The sequence below is a fragment of the Cibotium barometz genome, chromosome 53, assembly GCF_041138505.1.
Source record: "Cibotium barometz isolate CiBa-2024 chromosome 53, ASM4113850v1, whole genome shotgun sequence".
NCBI classification, from domain to species: Eukaryota; Viridiplantae; Streptophyta; class Polypodiopsida; order Cyatheales; family Cibotiaceae; genus Cibotium; species Cibotium barometz.
Genome location: NC_141098.1, coordinates 29,434,195 through 29,448,901, shown reverse-complemented (window position 1 = coordinate 29,448,901; position 14,707 = coordinate 29,434,195). Strand labels below are relative to the sequence as shown.

The following is a 14,707-nucleotide window of genomic DNA, read 5'->3' as shown; positions in this document are numbered from 1 at the left end:
TTGCTGGTAAGAATAACCAGAAATAGTCAAAGGGGGACATGGAGACAAAGGAGGCCACAAAACTAGAGGAGACAAAGGAGGACATGGAGACAAAACCAGAGGAGATGGAGACAAAATAGAAAGCTTAATTCTCCTCCCTATTTATCATTGTAAATGCTTGTAAATTTTTTTCTAATTTTAGAATCTTTTTTGTAAAGATTGAGAAATTCTCCTCATTTTATGATGTTTTTTACTCAAAACATATTTGTACTTAATTTTTCAAGATAGAAACATGAGTTTGTAATGGTTTTGAGATATTGTGCCATAATTGTCATCTCGTGACTCGAGTACAAGGAAAATATTAGAACTCTTAAAGGGCTTCATAAAAAGAGCTCTAAATATTGTAATTCTAAAAGAACAACATAAAAAATTACAAAGACACAACAATCATAAGACAAAAATTTTCATTGATGAATTACATACGTAAATTACAAAATCCTAAGAGTCGAAGGTAAATATTATAATTCTAAATAGACTTCATAAAAAAACTCCAAAGATTTCTTATTAAGTCATGCTTATATAATCATATTTTCAATATCAACATCTACCAAGGTCTTCAACTCCATTCGCATTCCAATCTTTCTATTCTTTACCTTGAACTGTGTCCCACTTATATCCTCACTTCCCATGATATTGAGGTGCTCCCTAATATTTAGGAGGCTCCAATGCCTGCTTGCACTTACAATTTTCACCACACCATTGGGCAACCTAACACATATGTTAAGAGGGAAAAAAACTTGTTCATCCGTTTTTTGTAATTGGACCCAACTACTATTTTTCTTCATCCACCGTTTGTAATAAAAGCGAATGTATAAGGTAGCACGAGCTTTAAGATACCGAAATGTAACACTGGGCTCTACTATTTTGCACTTAAATATATCATCCCTATGTTGCCCCTCTACAATGTTCCACTGCTCTCCAAGCAAGGCAACCATGTCATCACCTAGTACTTTCTTACACACAAACATGGTAAGTGTTTGTGAGAAAGTCAATTCTTAGCAAAAAGATGAATTGGGCATACCCAACTAAGACCCACAGATCGAGATGGCTTTGCAAACTTCAAAGATCCTTGTATATCACAAAGCATCTTTGATTTCATGACCATAACCATCTTTGATTTCATGACCATAACCATCCAAGCATTAAGAGTTGGCCATTCAACAGAAGAGAGAAGAGGCGATGTGATAATCTCTAGCTTACCAAACCCACTATCATGCATTGGCACCACATAGGAGTGCTGGTAAAAGAAGGTCTTTTCCTTAAGGTCTGTATTGGTTTTACAAGAAAACAGTGCCTCACCAATGTCTGCATGGAGTGCTTGAAATGTTCCGATAAGGCTTCGTAATGGTTGCTCCTCTTCCAAGTTGGAAGGAAAAATATCCGCAACCCAAAAATAAGATCATTAAACATGAAAGATATAGCTATCGTAATATCACATGCCTCCTTCCTTCCCTATGATACTTATAGTTGTATGGGAATCAAGTTTGTTCACGAAGATGTATGTCTAGTGCCATGTACACATGTTGTACAATGGCCACCAGGTCTCCATTGCTTGATTTTTTGAATCCCTCTAAATGACCCTTCCAATGAAACTCCATCACATCTTGTCGTCGAACTCAGTGTGTGGACCAATAGCAGTAGGCTATAGGAAAACCCAAGCACCCTTGTGAAATACCTCTCTAACCCAAGCACCATCATCGTCCCTCTTGTTGTATAGTGAGATCTCCTCAATCTCATCTTTTGGTCTTCTTCGTGGTGCAGCCATATCAATTGTGAAGCTATAGTAGTGAGATTAGGGTTGGGTGAATGGGATAGAGAAAGAAAACGCAAAGATTCTATGTAGATTAGGGTTTCGGGCTTGATGGATATTGAAGAGATGGAAGAGGAAGGGAGGAAGGTTAATGAGACTTTAATTTGGACATTTAAGATGGAAAGCGGACTTGAAAATGAATTTTTTGACTACAATGAAATTTGAGATGGGTTTTTGGGGAAAAAAGTGACTTTTGGGGGAATCTCAAAAATTTCAAAATTTTTAGGACTTTTTGAGCCATGAGAATCAGTCGTCTGCGAGCCAAACCTATGCTTGCTTTGCTTTCATGGTAAACTTGGCGTTGCTTGACGAGTTTATAATAACCAGATGTAAGCCTCTCCTGTCTCCTCTTGTTACTTATTTAGATTAATTAGGTTAAACGTCGCCTAACCTCGTTGCAGGTTTTGGTTTTCTTTACGTTCTCTTGCAGAAACTGCCTAATCTGTGTTGTTTTGATTGCGTTTTCTTGCAAACGTTGCATAATTTTCTTGCAAATACCTCAGAAATTTCTCGCAAATATTTCGTAATTTAGTTAATGACTGTGTTAAGATTAATCCGGCTTTATTTGCCCATTTTTACAATTGATCAGGCCTTCAACAGCTTGCTTAATATGAAAACTGATTGATTCATTTAAATTATTAGAGCTGCGACTCACTTTTAATTATTTAGGGCTTGATTTGGTGTGTAACATTGATTAGGGCTTTAACGGCTTGCTTAATCAGGAAAGCTGTTTGGTTAATCTAAGTGATTAGAGCTGAGGCTGTAAGTTTTTTTTTTTAACCCTTTTTTTGCCACAGGTTGGACTCAATTATATATTTGGCGTCCATTGCTGCTGAGATACAGTTTGCAGCAAGTATTTTGGCACCTATTTCTGTAAGATTTAATTCAAGTTATGGCCTCTCCTAAGCTTGGAAAGGATCAAACTGGAGAAGCCATATCCAAGGAGAAGATGAAAGAGGCTAGCAAACTAGCAAGTGGAAAAAGCACCAAAAAGCAGCTACCCTTACCTCCAACGCAACATCATCAGGTAATAACATCAGCACCGTCCATCACCATATCATCATCATCATCATCATCATCATCCATGGCCATAACATCATCATCTGTGTCATCATCATCGGCCCTCATGGCCATGGCATCTTCGTCGTCATCGCCCATCGCCACACTGCATGAGCTTTTGAACAACGTTGTAGGGCAGAGAAACCAGATCTTGGGACTCATTAATGCCATGGACCCGAGCTTCCTTGCGAGCGTAAGCCCAAAATCCATTCAAGAGCATAAGCTCCTCAACCAGATCTCGGAGCTGCAAGGCAGAATTCTGGCTGCGAGCGAGGAGATCCACCACAAAAACGCCCAGCTAGAACACCAACTCAGCTCCTTCCGAGACAAAAGGGCAGCATCTTAGCTCTCTTATACCTAGGGCCTTTACACACCTATACATGATGCCATTATGGGCAGGAAGAAATCATGTAAATCTGATCCCAGCCATGTCGTTGGCTGTAGGAAGACATGGAGATCTTTTTTGCTTTTTGCTCCCCATCATGAATCGTGGACGGTGGACAGATCTCACATTTTTCATTTGTAAATCATGGGCTGCAAGTGTGTATAGGATCATGGGGAGAACTAATATGTTTACTGTTATCCTTTTTGATGATGAGACTTTTAAATTATTTGCATACCTAGTTATGTGGGCTATTCTGTAACAGTAATGATGAAGATCTCTTGTGTCTTTTCCTCTCTTTAAATGAGAGAGAGGGGGTGGAGGTGGGCACGCGCGCATGTGGTGTGTGTGTCTGTGGGGGGGTGTGTGTGGTGTGTGTGTGTGCGTGCGTGTGTGTGTGTGTGTGCGCGCGTGCATGCGCGTGTGCGTGTGCGTGTGCACACGCGAGAGAGGGGTGGGTGGGGTGGTTTTCTCTTGCTTCCTAGGTATTGTGCATGTGTGTGTTGTGCACGTGTGCGTTTTTTGGTCCTTCCATTTTTCTTCTCACTTGACATTGGCAAACAACTGCATAGGGTATGAATTGGGCAAACACCACATTTTGCCTTCCATTTTTCTTCTCACTTGACATTGCCAAACAATTGCAGAGGGTATGAGTTGGGCAAACAACACATTGTTTTGATGTAAGATATGCACTTTGAGAGTTTTTATAAACCTTCATTAAGCACACATGGCCAAGGACACCTAATTTTCAATTCTCGAACGCACCAAGTTTTAAATTAATCGTGTGTAGCATGCATAGTCTAAAGCCATAGGGAGCAAGGTCTTATTTAGGCATGGGTGAGTGCAAAACAACATTTACAAGGAATTTATGGAGGTCGCCTTGTTCTACATTGTTGAGAGAGAGAGAGAGGCAGATCCTACCATTAGAGATTGATAAATTTCAATTTGAAAGCTTGAGAAACAACATTATAAAGCTAGTATCATGAAAAACTATAGAGGTGAAAAACTTACAAAACATTGTAAGAGTAATAATCTTCACAAGATAATGTTTGCTAAGTGTTGTAAGAGTAATAATCTTCAAAAGATAATGTTTGAGTTTGTAGCCTCATTTAGCTTTTATTGGGTTGATCTTAGTAGTTGGTACTTTTTAATTTTTTTTTTGGAGAAAGGGTATGAATAATATGCCATCACTTGTGTGTAGATTCGAACCTTGTATCTCCCTTTCAAGAGGCAAGGGTACTACTATAGTTGGTATTTTGAGATGCTACTTGGACAAAATTTTTAGGCTCAAACACCAAGTTCACATTTTCATCATTGGAATACCTTTTCCACAACATCTTTGTCACTTTGATGCACAATCTTTAATGCTCAAATGCAAATTACTCAAAGGTTAAGACCTAAACAATTAAATGAGCAGCATTTGAAGTTAACGAGCAATAAAGTGCTCAAGTTATAGCTCTGTGTGTGTGTGCCTGCTCATGGTAAGAAATGATAGCCCAATTATACATGGGTGAATTGTTGGGGGTTCTATATAACTTGTAACAGCTATAAAATTGAAAACCAAAGGGCTTAGCCACATGCATGCCTGTATGATGATAAACTGGATTGCCTTAAATTTTTGAACTACTAACCTCTATACTAGTGTTTAGTGGGTTTTGGTGGGTGGGGGGTAGTACCTTGGTTTAAGGACATCAAGGAGAGAGAGCAAATTCATACATGGGTTACCATGAGAGAGAATTGAGGGGGTATGTTAACCAATTGAGTTGGTTAATGTGGAGTGCTCCTCCAATTCAACTCTACAATGTGGATTTATCCTCTAATAAAGTCTACAATTACCAAACAATATACATACATGGTGTCTAAACTATATTTTTGAAAGACGCTTCCATTCTGATCTCAAGATTTGTAAAAGCATCTTTGCTAAGTTGTAAGCATCTTGAGGGTGTTCACACATATTAAGTGTCTAGTTTGTGACCTTGTGTACAAGTCTTAGAATTAGTGTGATGAGCACACTTATATGGCTTATTCCCAAGCATGAGATAAGACTTACAAACTTTAGAAGTTGATTTTTCTCAATGTGGTAGAGAGATATCTTTCCATTCATTGAGTGTTCTCTCTACTCCCCGCCGCAATTTCAAGTCTATGTTGGTGTGTGTGGGCATGCTGATGCTTATGGATTCCATCTCATAGATTGCACATGGTTCTTCTTCTCCATTCTTTCTTCCTCCAGATCTAGGTATTGTGAACCAAGGATTTTAGCAACTACAATCAAAATATCCTCATTAACTCTTTTCTTATAAATCTAATGACTTGACTAGTGCTAAATGACTTGATTAGTGGGCTTGATAGTGCTAAATTCTTATCGTTCGTGAAGTTTAATTATGACCACGGAAACCATTTCTTTCTTCTATGGTGATAGGCAATAATCGTATAAGAACAATGGTACAATACTTGGTTACACAGACGTACTAGAGATATTGTTGTTACATAAAGAGTATCATTTATTTAAAGAAATATCCTTTTGGGCATCATTGTAGCATGAATTAAGTTTCATAGTTTCATTTAAAGAAATATCCTTATGGGTGGATGCAAGGTAAGGGTAGTCATTTTCGTTCACTCTCAAGAAAAATAGGACATCGATGCAAGAAGCAAAACTCATGGGTGGGGTCTCTTGATGGAGATATGAACATTACTAACATCTTGACACATGTCCCGCACGACAATAGCCGAATATCTTGATCGAGATACCAAGAACCACCATGCCAGCAGCCTTGAAAGGACTCTCGTATCTTGATCATGGTCCATGTCACTAAAACACGTCACTGCCACCTGGATATCTCGATCAAAATACTAAGGCCACTAAGATCCACATCAATGCCAAAAGGGATCTTATCGTCGATATATGCATAGCTGCCCACTCGAATGTACATTTAGCATGCACAATGATGCTATCTCGACTGCCCACGTATCTTGAATGAGATATGGGAATGTGATCTCGAGACTATTGACATATCTTGATTAAGATACTGAGATGCGATCCCATGTGTTCATGTATCTCGGTCGAGATATTGAGATAGAATCTCAACCATAAATTTATCTCGATTGAGATATGTGGTTCTAATCAAAGCCATCTATGTATGTTGATCGAGATACTCTTAAAAAATCTAAGCCATTCATTTTACCAACCCTAAAACCATGCATACATCGGGGCTAATAATTTTGCAAACCCTAAAAATTACGACACATGACCTCGAATGAGATTATAAAAGCCCTAAGGTTTTTTCCCCCCCCTCATTCTTGTTAACAATCTAAAATGGGATTAATCATGGTGAAAGCAACATAATTAAGGTGGGTTATACCACACTAAGAACTCCATGAGAGAGAGAGAGAGATTGCACACTCAACAATAGCTCTATTCTGTTGCATATCTCAAATGAACCATACAATGATATAGGCTCTCTAGCCTTATCCCACTTTACACATCATCATCCATGTGGCACTCCCTTTTCCACTTCTTTTGGTCAACACTCACACACCACACCATACAATATTACATGTGGCATTCTTATCTTGCCACAATATCTTGTACCTCTAGGGTGCTTTCCCACATACACACAACACCACGATTACATCTCTCAACACCCCCTCTTAATCGAGGTGTTCCACAACTCACCCATCACCCATATCAATGTAGCATTGCACAACCGCAATCACTACCTCTCAACACTCCCCCTCAATGATACATTGGAGTGTCCATCAACCAAACATGTGTGTGTGTGTCTACCATCTTAGACACCTAGTCCATTTTGAGCCGACTCGCTCACAGCGGAACCACTAAGTCCGATTTGAACATGGAAGTTCAGGTGGGAACCAACCCATGCGCATGCACCTCACACGTGCATCGCTCATGCACACATCACGACAACCATTTTGAGCTTCTCGGTGAGCTCGGGCAGGGCGACCCTCATACCAATGGGTGATTACAAAATTTTTGTTTTGAGCACGCAGGCTCGAGGATGATTTGTCCATCTCAATTAGGGGTGAAAATAAAAATTACAAAGCCGGATCCTCATGTGTGTGTGAACATCTTCTTAAAAAATTTAAAAAAATTTGGTTGTATGTGAATAAACCCTTGACAACACTAAGGGTTTTTTTTTTTAAAAACATTACGTCCATTAATATGCACCGAATATTTTGCTACGTGCCAAATCTTTTAACAATTACTTATGAGCTGGATTGTTAGGAGTCTTTATGCATGGGTCATTGAAGAGTATCTCTGTCAGAGCCCACTGTGGCTCTCTCCTCACCTCGTGTGGATGCAGTGGAGGGGTCACAGCCTTAAGGTTTTTTCTACAAATGCCTTTCTCATATGTAGAGCTCCTACATATCGACTTTTACAGCAACAACAGGTTGTTGCATCATCAGGTGTAACATCATCTCTTTCTGCATCGACTGCATCTTTCCTGTAATCTCTTGAGTAGCGCCATAGTAAAAGCTTGCACTTTGATGAAACAGCTGCGATTCTCTCTCATACTCTGAGAGATTCCATGCACCACCTTCTTATGGCAAATGCATCCATATAAGCAATCTCTTGCCTTCTTATCCTTGCTCTATTGGCTCTTTCTTTGTGTGTGCTATGATGTGTCTCTCCTCCATGCGACTGGATCAAACATCTTCTCCATCCATCTACACAGTTGCTCACTACCGTTGCAACATTTTCTCTTTTGTGACGTGGGCAGTTTAGTCCACCACCACGGCAACCCCTGCTGCTTTCTTCCCATAACTAACTTTGTTTTGCTGCCATATCTTTGAATCTTTCATGTCAAGCTCCCTCGATCAAGGCTCAACATTTGCTTGCTACTTTCATCACGCTAAAGCTTACCCTCTCTTGCTTCACCATGGTGGCTACTATAAACAATCTCTCCTGGCTACTTTGATGATGATGTCTTGCCATCTTGTTGCTTCTCTCTGAAGCGAGATGACTTTCTCGCTGCTGTGTGCTGCCTCCATCTTAATCACTGCAATAGCTCTCAATTCTACGCTATGCTCTGATTTGACAAGTTTCCCTATCGATTGTCAACATAGCCGCTGCTCCCCTCTCACCTTGCTGACTCTGTGAGAATTCTCTAACACAAACTTGGTTGCGTCGTTGGCACTTGCCAGCTTGATGTCCAACCTCTCTATTTATGTAAATTCTTTTAGTTTACAACTCTTTGCCTCCTTCATGAGCAGGGATTTCACTAACGTAAACGAGAACATGTGAACATGTTAATAACATCTGTTAATAACGCAAAAATCTTGTGATCACATGTTATATTCACAAAGCTTTCACAAGGGCCTAAAAAATTTATCTTTGTCGGGCATAAAAAATCTTCTTAGGTGGCCACTGACCTGCTATTATGTGAAGATGGTAACATGAGAACATGTGAATAGCTTATTCCCATGTGTAGCCAAGCTTTTAAGGGGTTCCAAATGGCAAGTGACCTGTTATGTTGTGAACGGTAACATGAGAACATGTGAATAACTTGTTCACATGTGTTATTATCACAAAAAATCTTGTGATCACGTGAATATTAAATCCCTGTTCATGAGGTTTTCTTAGCTATTGTATGGCCACCACCATTAGAATGTCTACAATGAGATCCACACGCATGCTACCATCTTGCATGTAATCAAGGGTGCTTTCTTGTAGCTTCTCCATATAAGTCATAGGTGCGAACATTGTGAAAGTTACTGAGGGTTCCTCACAAGTTCACTTATCTTTCATGAGTAGAGTACCAAGCTCAACCCCTTTCGTGAGCTCAAGATGAGCTGCAATCTCAGCCCATAAGCTCTTGCCCCTTCCTTGGACAAGTTTTCATCTCTTACACTCTTTGCCCAAATGCAAAGAACCATGGGATCCAAATATCCCATCAAATAGCAACCCTTTTCATGATCAAACCAAAAATTGATGAGGCAAAAAATCACAAAATACCTTCACAAATCTCCTTGGTAGCTTCCTTGTTGACACCGAAGACTACATAGTCTTCATACTTGTTGAAATCTCCATTTTCAACTTCCATGATGGTAAGCAAGCTCTTCATGTTGCAAAACTCCCATTTGCAACTCTCTTGGGCAGCTTCTATGCAACCTCCTTGTTGCAAATCTCCTTGTTGCAACCTCCTTGTTGCAACCTCCTTGTTGCAAATCTCCTCTCAACCTTGAGAATGGCATCTCCAAATCTCTCTCAAATCCTCACAAATGCAAATATAAATGATAATATGAGTGTGCATATTTTTTTTCATAATAAACTGAAAATAATGCTTAATCAAATGAACACATAACCAAGAAATCTATACATAAATAATCACCACCACCATGACCAAGATCCCACCCAAGCTCTGATACCATGTTAACAATCTAAAATGGGATTGATCATGGTGAAGGACATAGATTAAGCAACATAATTAAGGTGGGTTATACCACACTAAGAACTCCATGAGAGAGAGAGAGAGATTGCACACTCAACAATAGCTCTATTCTATTGCATGTATCAAATGAACCATACAATTATATAGGCTCTCTAGCCTTATCCCACTTTACACATCATCATCCATGTGGCACTCCCTTTTCCACTTCTTTTGGTCAACACTCACACACCATACAATATTACATGTGGCATTCTTATCTTGCCACAATATCTTGCACCTCTAGGGTGCTTTCCCACATACACACAACACCACGATTACATCTCTCAACACCCCTCTTAATCGAGGTGTTCCACAACTCACCCATTACCCATATCAATGTAGCATTGCACAACCACGCTACCTCTCAACAAATCTCTTGCGTCGTTTTCATAGTTTCACTCTCTCTTCCTTTGTTTGGATTGAAGCACAATTAATGGGCTTTAAATCCAACATTAGTGGTGTTTTAGAGCTTCATTAGTGCTAGATTAGTATTTTCCTAGCACTAGTCATTAGGCCTTTCACATTGGTCCGCCCGTTTGTGTTAGGCTTAGGGTCTAGCATGAAGTCACGCGAGGAGGGCCGCTCTTCTATTATGGACCTCATTAAAGAGATGAGTTAGCGGCTATCCGTAGGAGTGCTAGAGACACACCATTTACTTTACATATCATGTTGGACTTGGAGGCAATGCTCTCATCCCTTTGTATCCTTCACGATGTTGTTTATGTAGATGAGTGGATGGCACATATTGTATTGCTCCAATATCACATGGCTTGACATATCGTAAGGTGTGTGAGCTTGGACCTATTAGAGATGGAGCATACTTAGAACTTTTTCTTGATAGTAGTTGTGGAATGGGACCTGGGTCAAGGAAGCTCCTTAGGCTATTTCACGGTGTTCACATCCTCGTATGGTGGCACATATTTATAGTGGATATGTTGTCACATATGGGAGGATGATGAACAACCGCCAAATCCCCATCTACTTTTTGAAGAAATTATATACAGAGTTTGACTTGGGGGAGCAGGTTGACTACACGAGCCACCATCGGCCCGGAGGTGGTTCTAGTCGAGATCGTCTCATGACCAAAGGAGGCAACCTCCACTAGCCCTACGTGCAGTTGTTGCTGCATATCCACCATTTTATGTTTACATCTTTATATCTACTTTTCTATATTTTTAAAATTAATGGTGGTTGATTGTATCACATAGGGTCCCACATTTACAAGCGAGAGTGACACAGGAGTTGTTAGAGTCGAGAGTAGATATTGATTGTCTTAGAGTGGCATTACATACAAAAAAGGCTTCCACTATAGAGGCGCGTCGAGCGAGAGATATTGTCATCCACCTGGTAGGTCTCTCTCTTTGTATTTAAAAGATTTATAGTTGAGGTCTAAACTTATAAATTTTTTTAAGTTATACTTAATTAGAGAGATTTATCAAACATCATCCGTGATGGTGGACCAAACTTTGTGAGCATGTGGGTTTCAAGTAGCGCCCATGTGTGTATTTTTCAAGCCTCCTAGTGCTCGAGAGGACCTAGAAAATTTTTCTCTTCCCCATGCTATCGTACTCAAATATTGTTTGATCGTGACCAACTTTTGCGAGCATGTGGGGGAGGACCCCTCACACGCTTGCCAAGTTTGGTCACCCATCGAACGATGTTTGATATGTCAAGTAGTGCTTAGTGTGCATTTTTAAAGTCTCCTAATGCTCAAGAGGCCCTTTAAAAATCTCGCTCTTCCCTTTACCATCATACCTAAACATTGTTTGATGGCATACAAAGTTTGGTCACCATCGGACAATATTTGATATGTCAAGTAGTGCCCTGTGTGCATTTTTCAAGCATGTGGGAGGGACCATAAATAATTTGAAATCTTAAAACAGAGTTGATATACAAAATAAAAGAGACACTTAGTTGGAGCCATGATCAACATAACATAATTAATCATTAATATCAACCTCACTAATAAACTACAAAGATAAAATCAAGATCAACTACACTCATAAAGTACAAAGATAAAATCAAGGTAGAAGAAATGCCAACACTAGCAAATATGAAATGCCTCTAAAAATACAACCATGAAATGAACAAAGGTACTATAATGGCAAGTAGACTCCCTATCAAGATAGATATGTAGTCATTAAGCACCCTCTCTAGCTCTCAAATGCTCCATAATGCCCTCATGGTCATCCACTTGAAGCCAAAAACATAGGTGAGATCTGTGTTTTTGACTCTATACTCTATGAAGAGTGAGCCTGATAGCAAGCAATACATGAGAGTACTGAAATGCCTCTAACTCTCATTGCTAGAACTCAAGACTCCTTTGATGATGTCCAATCTGTTGGTAGAACCAGCCTGTCATAATCATGGTGTGGGCATTAAAATAAAACTCAAGACTCCTTTGATGATGTCCAATCTGTTGGTAGAACCAGCCTGTCATAATCATGGTGTGGGCATTAAAATAAAACTCATGATCATCCATTGTATTCTAGTCGAGGATGCACTTTGGCCTAGTACAACTCATGAGATAGTAAAACCCTAAGATCTCTCTAGATAATCAACATGCATAAATCAGGCATAAACTCTATCACCACCCAACCACCCCCGAGCCCAAGGGTTGCACACATGAAATATAATAGAGTACCACATACCTTAACCTTAGTGTCCAATACAACAGCACTCAGCTCTATAGTGAAATGGCAAGAATGTAGATACAATCCTCTACAAAAGAGAATATCCCTTGAGTGTACCCCATGCCCCTATTATATAGGAGGGCCCTCAAGTGACTCTTGACTCTCCATTTCCCATGTGTGACCCTTGGATGCCTGACCCTAACCTTAACCCTTAAGGTTAGTCCTAACCCATGCTCCACTAGAGCTTGTTCCCATGCTCTCATGCTCACAAGCCTAATGTGGGTTAGCCTCCTAGTATATGCACATATAATGTGCACATAACAAGTAGTCTACTCCCTTGTTATTGCTCTCATTGTCAATAAACGGCAAATACATCACCCTCCTATAGCATGGGATGGTCACCAAGCAAGCTTGGTGGAGGGAGTGTTTCTTGGCTGCCCTCTCTCTCTACTTGAACAATCTCTCTCTAACTATTGCAACCACCACCACCACCGCCCAGCCCCCCACACCACCCTCTCTCTCCTTCTCCCACCCTCTTCCCTCCTTCTCCCACCCTCCCTCTCTCTCCTTCTCTGACCCTCCCTCTCTTTCCCTCCCTTTCACTCCCCCACCCTTCCTCTCTCTCCTCTCCACCCTCTTCCCTCTCTTTCTTTTCCTTGCTCCACCCTCTCTCTCCTCCTCCCACTCTTCCCTTCCCCTCTGTCTTCCCTCCCTTTCACCCCTGTCTCTCCTTCTCTCACTCTCCTCTCTCTTCCATGATGTAAGATAGGCATTGACCATAATCCAGGAATTTGTAGATGCCTCTAGCTCTAAATGCATCATTCAGAAATCCAAAATTATTAGTCTAACTGAGGACAATGATTTTGACCTAGATAGATGGGGCTGTGAGGTGGCCAGAAGAGGGAAAATCATTAGGCACTTGGGGGTTCCCTTTGGAGTGGAGAGCACCAACAAGTAATTATCTGAGTGGGCCTTAGAAAGATTTCTCCAAAAACTGAAGAAATGGGAAGGGGTTAGGGTTCCATGCCATTATAGAGTGACCATTTGTAACATTGTGTTGAATGCTTATATCATGTTTCTTTATCCTGTCATCAACTTTAGCAAAGCTCAGTGGAACAAAATCATAGCCCCTGTAAGAGATTTTTTATCGAGGAATAAAAGCAACAGGCAGCCTGGTGGCTAGCCTGGAACAAGGTAAGTATGCCTAGATTGGAAGGAGGCCTAGGTATACTTCATCTTCCCACCCATGCCCTAGCTAGAATTGCCCTCCTCCTACCTAAATGCCTTCTGCAAGAAGAAATCTGGTCTAGAGTGCTTAAGGAAGTGGTTGAAGATTCATTTGTTCTTTAAAAAGGCATATAGTTGGGCCTGAATTGGAGAAATAAGCTTCTCTCTTTTGCCCCTCTCAAGATTGCCAACTCCCCCTTATGCAACTTCCTATGTGGGAAATGGAAGGATGTGCTAGAACTGATCCTCTGGGATGGTTGCCCTAGAGCTACATGAAACTCTTTCTTTAGCCTAGGGATGTGGTGGTCTCTTAACTTTAACCCTCCTTTGGCTCTTCTTGATACTGCCCTTGCAAAAAGACTAAACAACAAAGGCTTGAGGAATTTAGCAAACTACTGGGACTGGCCTCTAGTTGGATGGAAGGAACTTGATCAGCTGGCAATAGACTTTGATATTCTCCCAAGGGAAAAACAGCTGGTTGGACAGATAATGGCTAAGATTCAAAAAGTATGGATGTCTACTACCTTTGACTCTCGATGGAGGAAAGATTGGATGTGGTTCATGTGGTGAAACTAGACAAACACTACAACAGAATGAGGGTCTAGCAACAAAAATAGCAGTGTTTTTATAACTAGAAGCGCAGCTAGGTGTCGGGCCATTTTCACTGCTAGAAACACTGCTATTTTTGCTGACGGGTTCGGTGCTCAGCAGTGATATTTCACTGTTTCGCAGGTGAAATATCGATGTTGAGCAGCGATATTTTGTTGCTCAGCAGTGAACGCTCTGCACAGCAAAAAAAGAGCTGGGGCAGACTAGGGAGTCCCAGCTCTTTAAAAAAATTTAAAACAGAGTCATAGATTCAAATTTGTAACACAAACTCAAATACAAGAAACACATACATTATGGATCCCAAAAAGTTATTGTATTTCAGAAACTGTTTGGCCTTTCGTCATATATACATAAGGTTTTTACAAAAGAGGTATGAAGAGGTGGGTGTCTAACTGGAATCCTCATCGGATTCCGAGTGATCTTCATCATCAGATTCCTCATCCTCTTCACTTGCTTCACGCTGATAATCTGGATCCTCCTCTTCTTCTTCCCCTTCATC

At 40.5% G+C, this 14,707-nt stretch overlaps 1 protein-coding gene across 1 annotated transcript; it reads left to right on the top strand.

The window, feature by feature from the left end:
• Nucleotides 1–2,104: 2,104 nt before the first annotated feature.
• Nucleotides 2,105–3,519, top strand: LOC147608504 (uncharacterized). Its single transcript, XM_086789402.1, has 2 exons — nucleotides 2,105–2,178; nucleotides 2,647–3,519. Exon 2 carries the CDS (start codon nucleotides 2,742–2,744, stop codon nucleotides 3,252–3,254), a length of 513 nt encoding a protein of 170 aa, XP_086645528.1. The 5' UTR covers nucleotides 2,105–2,178; nucleotides 2,647–2,741; the 3' UTR covers nucleotides 3,255–3,519.
• Nucleotides 3,520–14,707: the final 11,188 nt, after the last annotated feature.

What these genes read in the sequence shown, in the direction of transcription:
- LOC147608504 (XM_086789402.1), top strand. Translation starts at nt 2,742, where the DNA reads ATGGCCTCTCCTAAGCTTGGAAAGGATCAAACTGGAGAAGCCATATCC.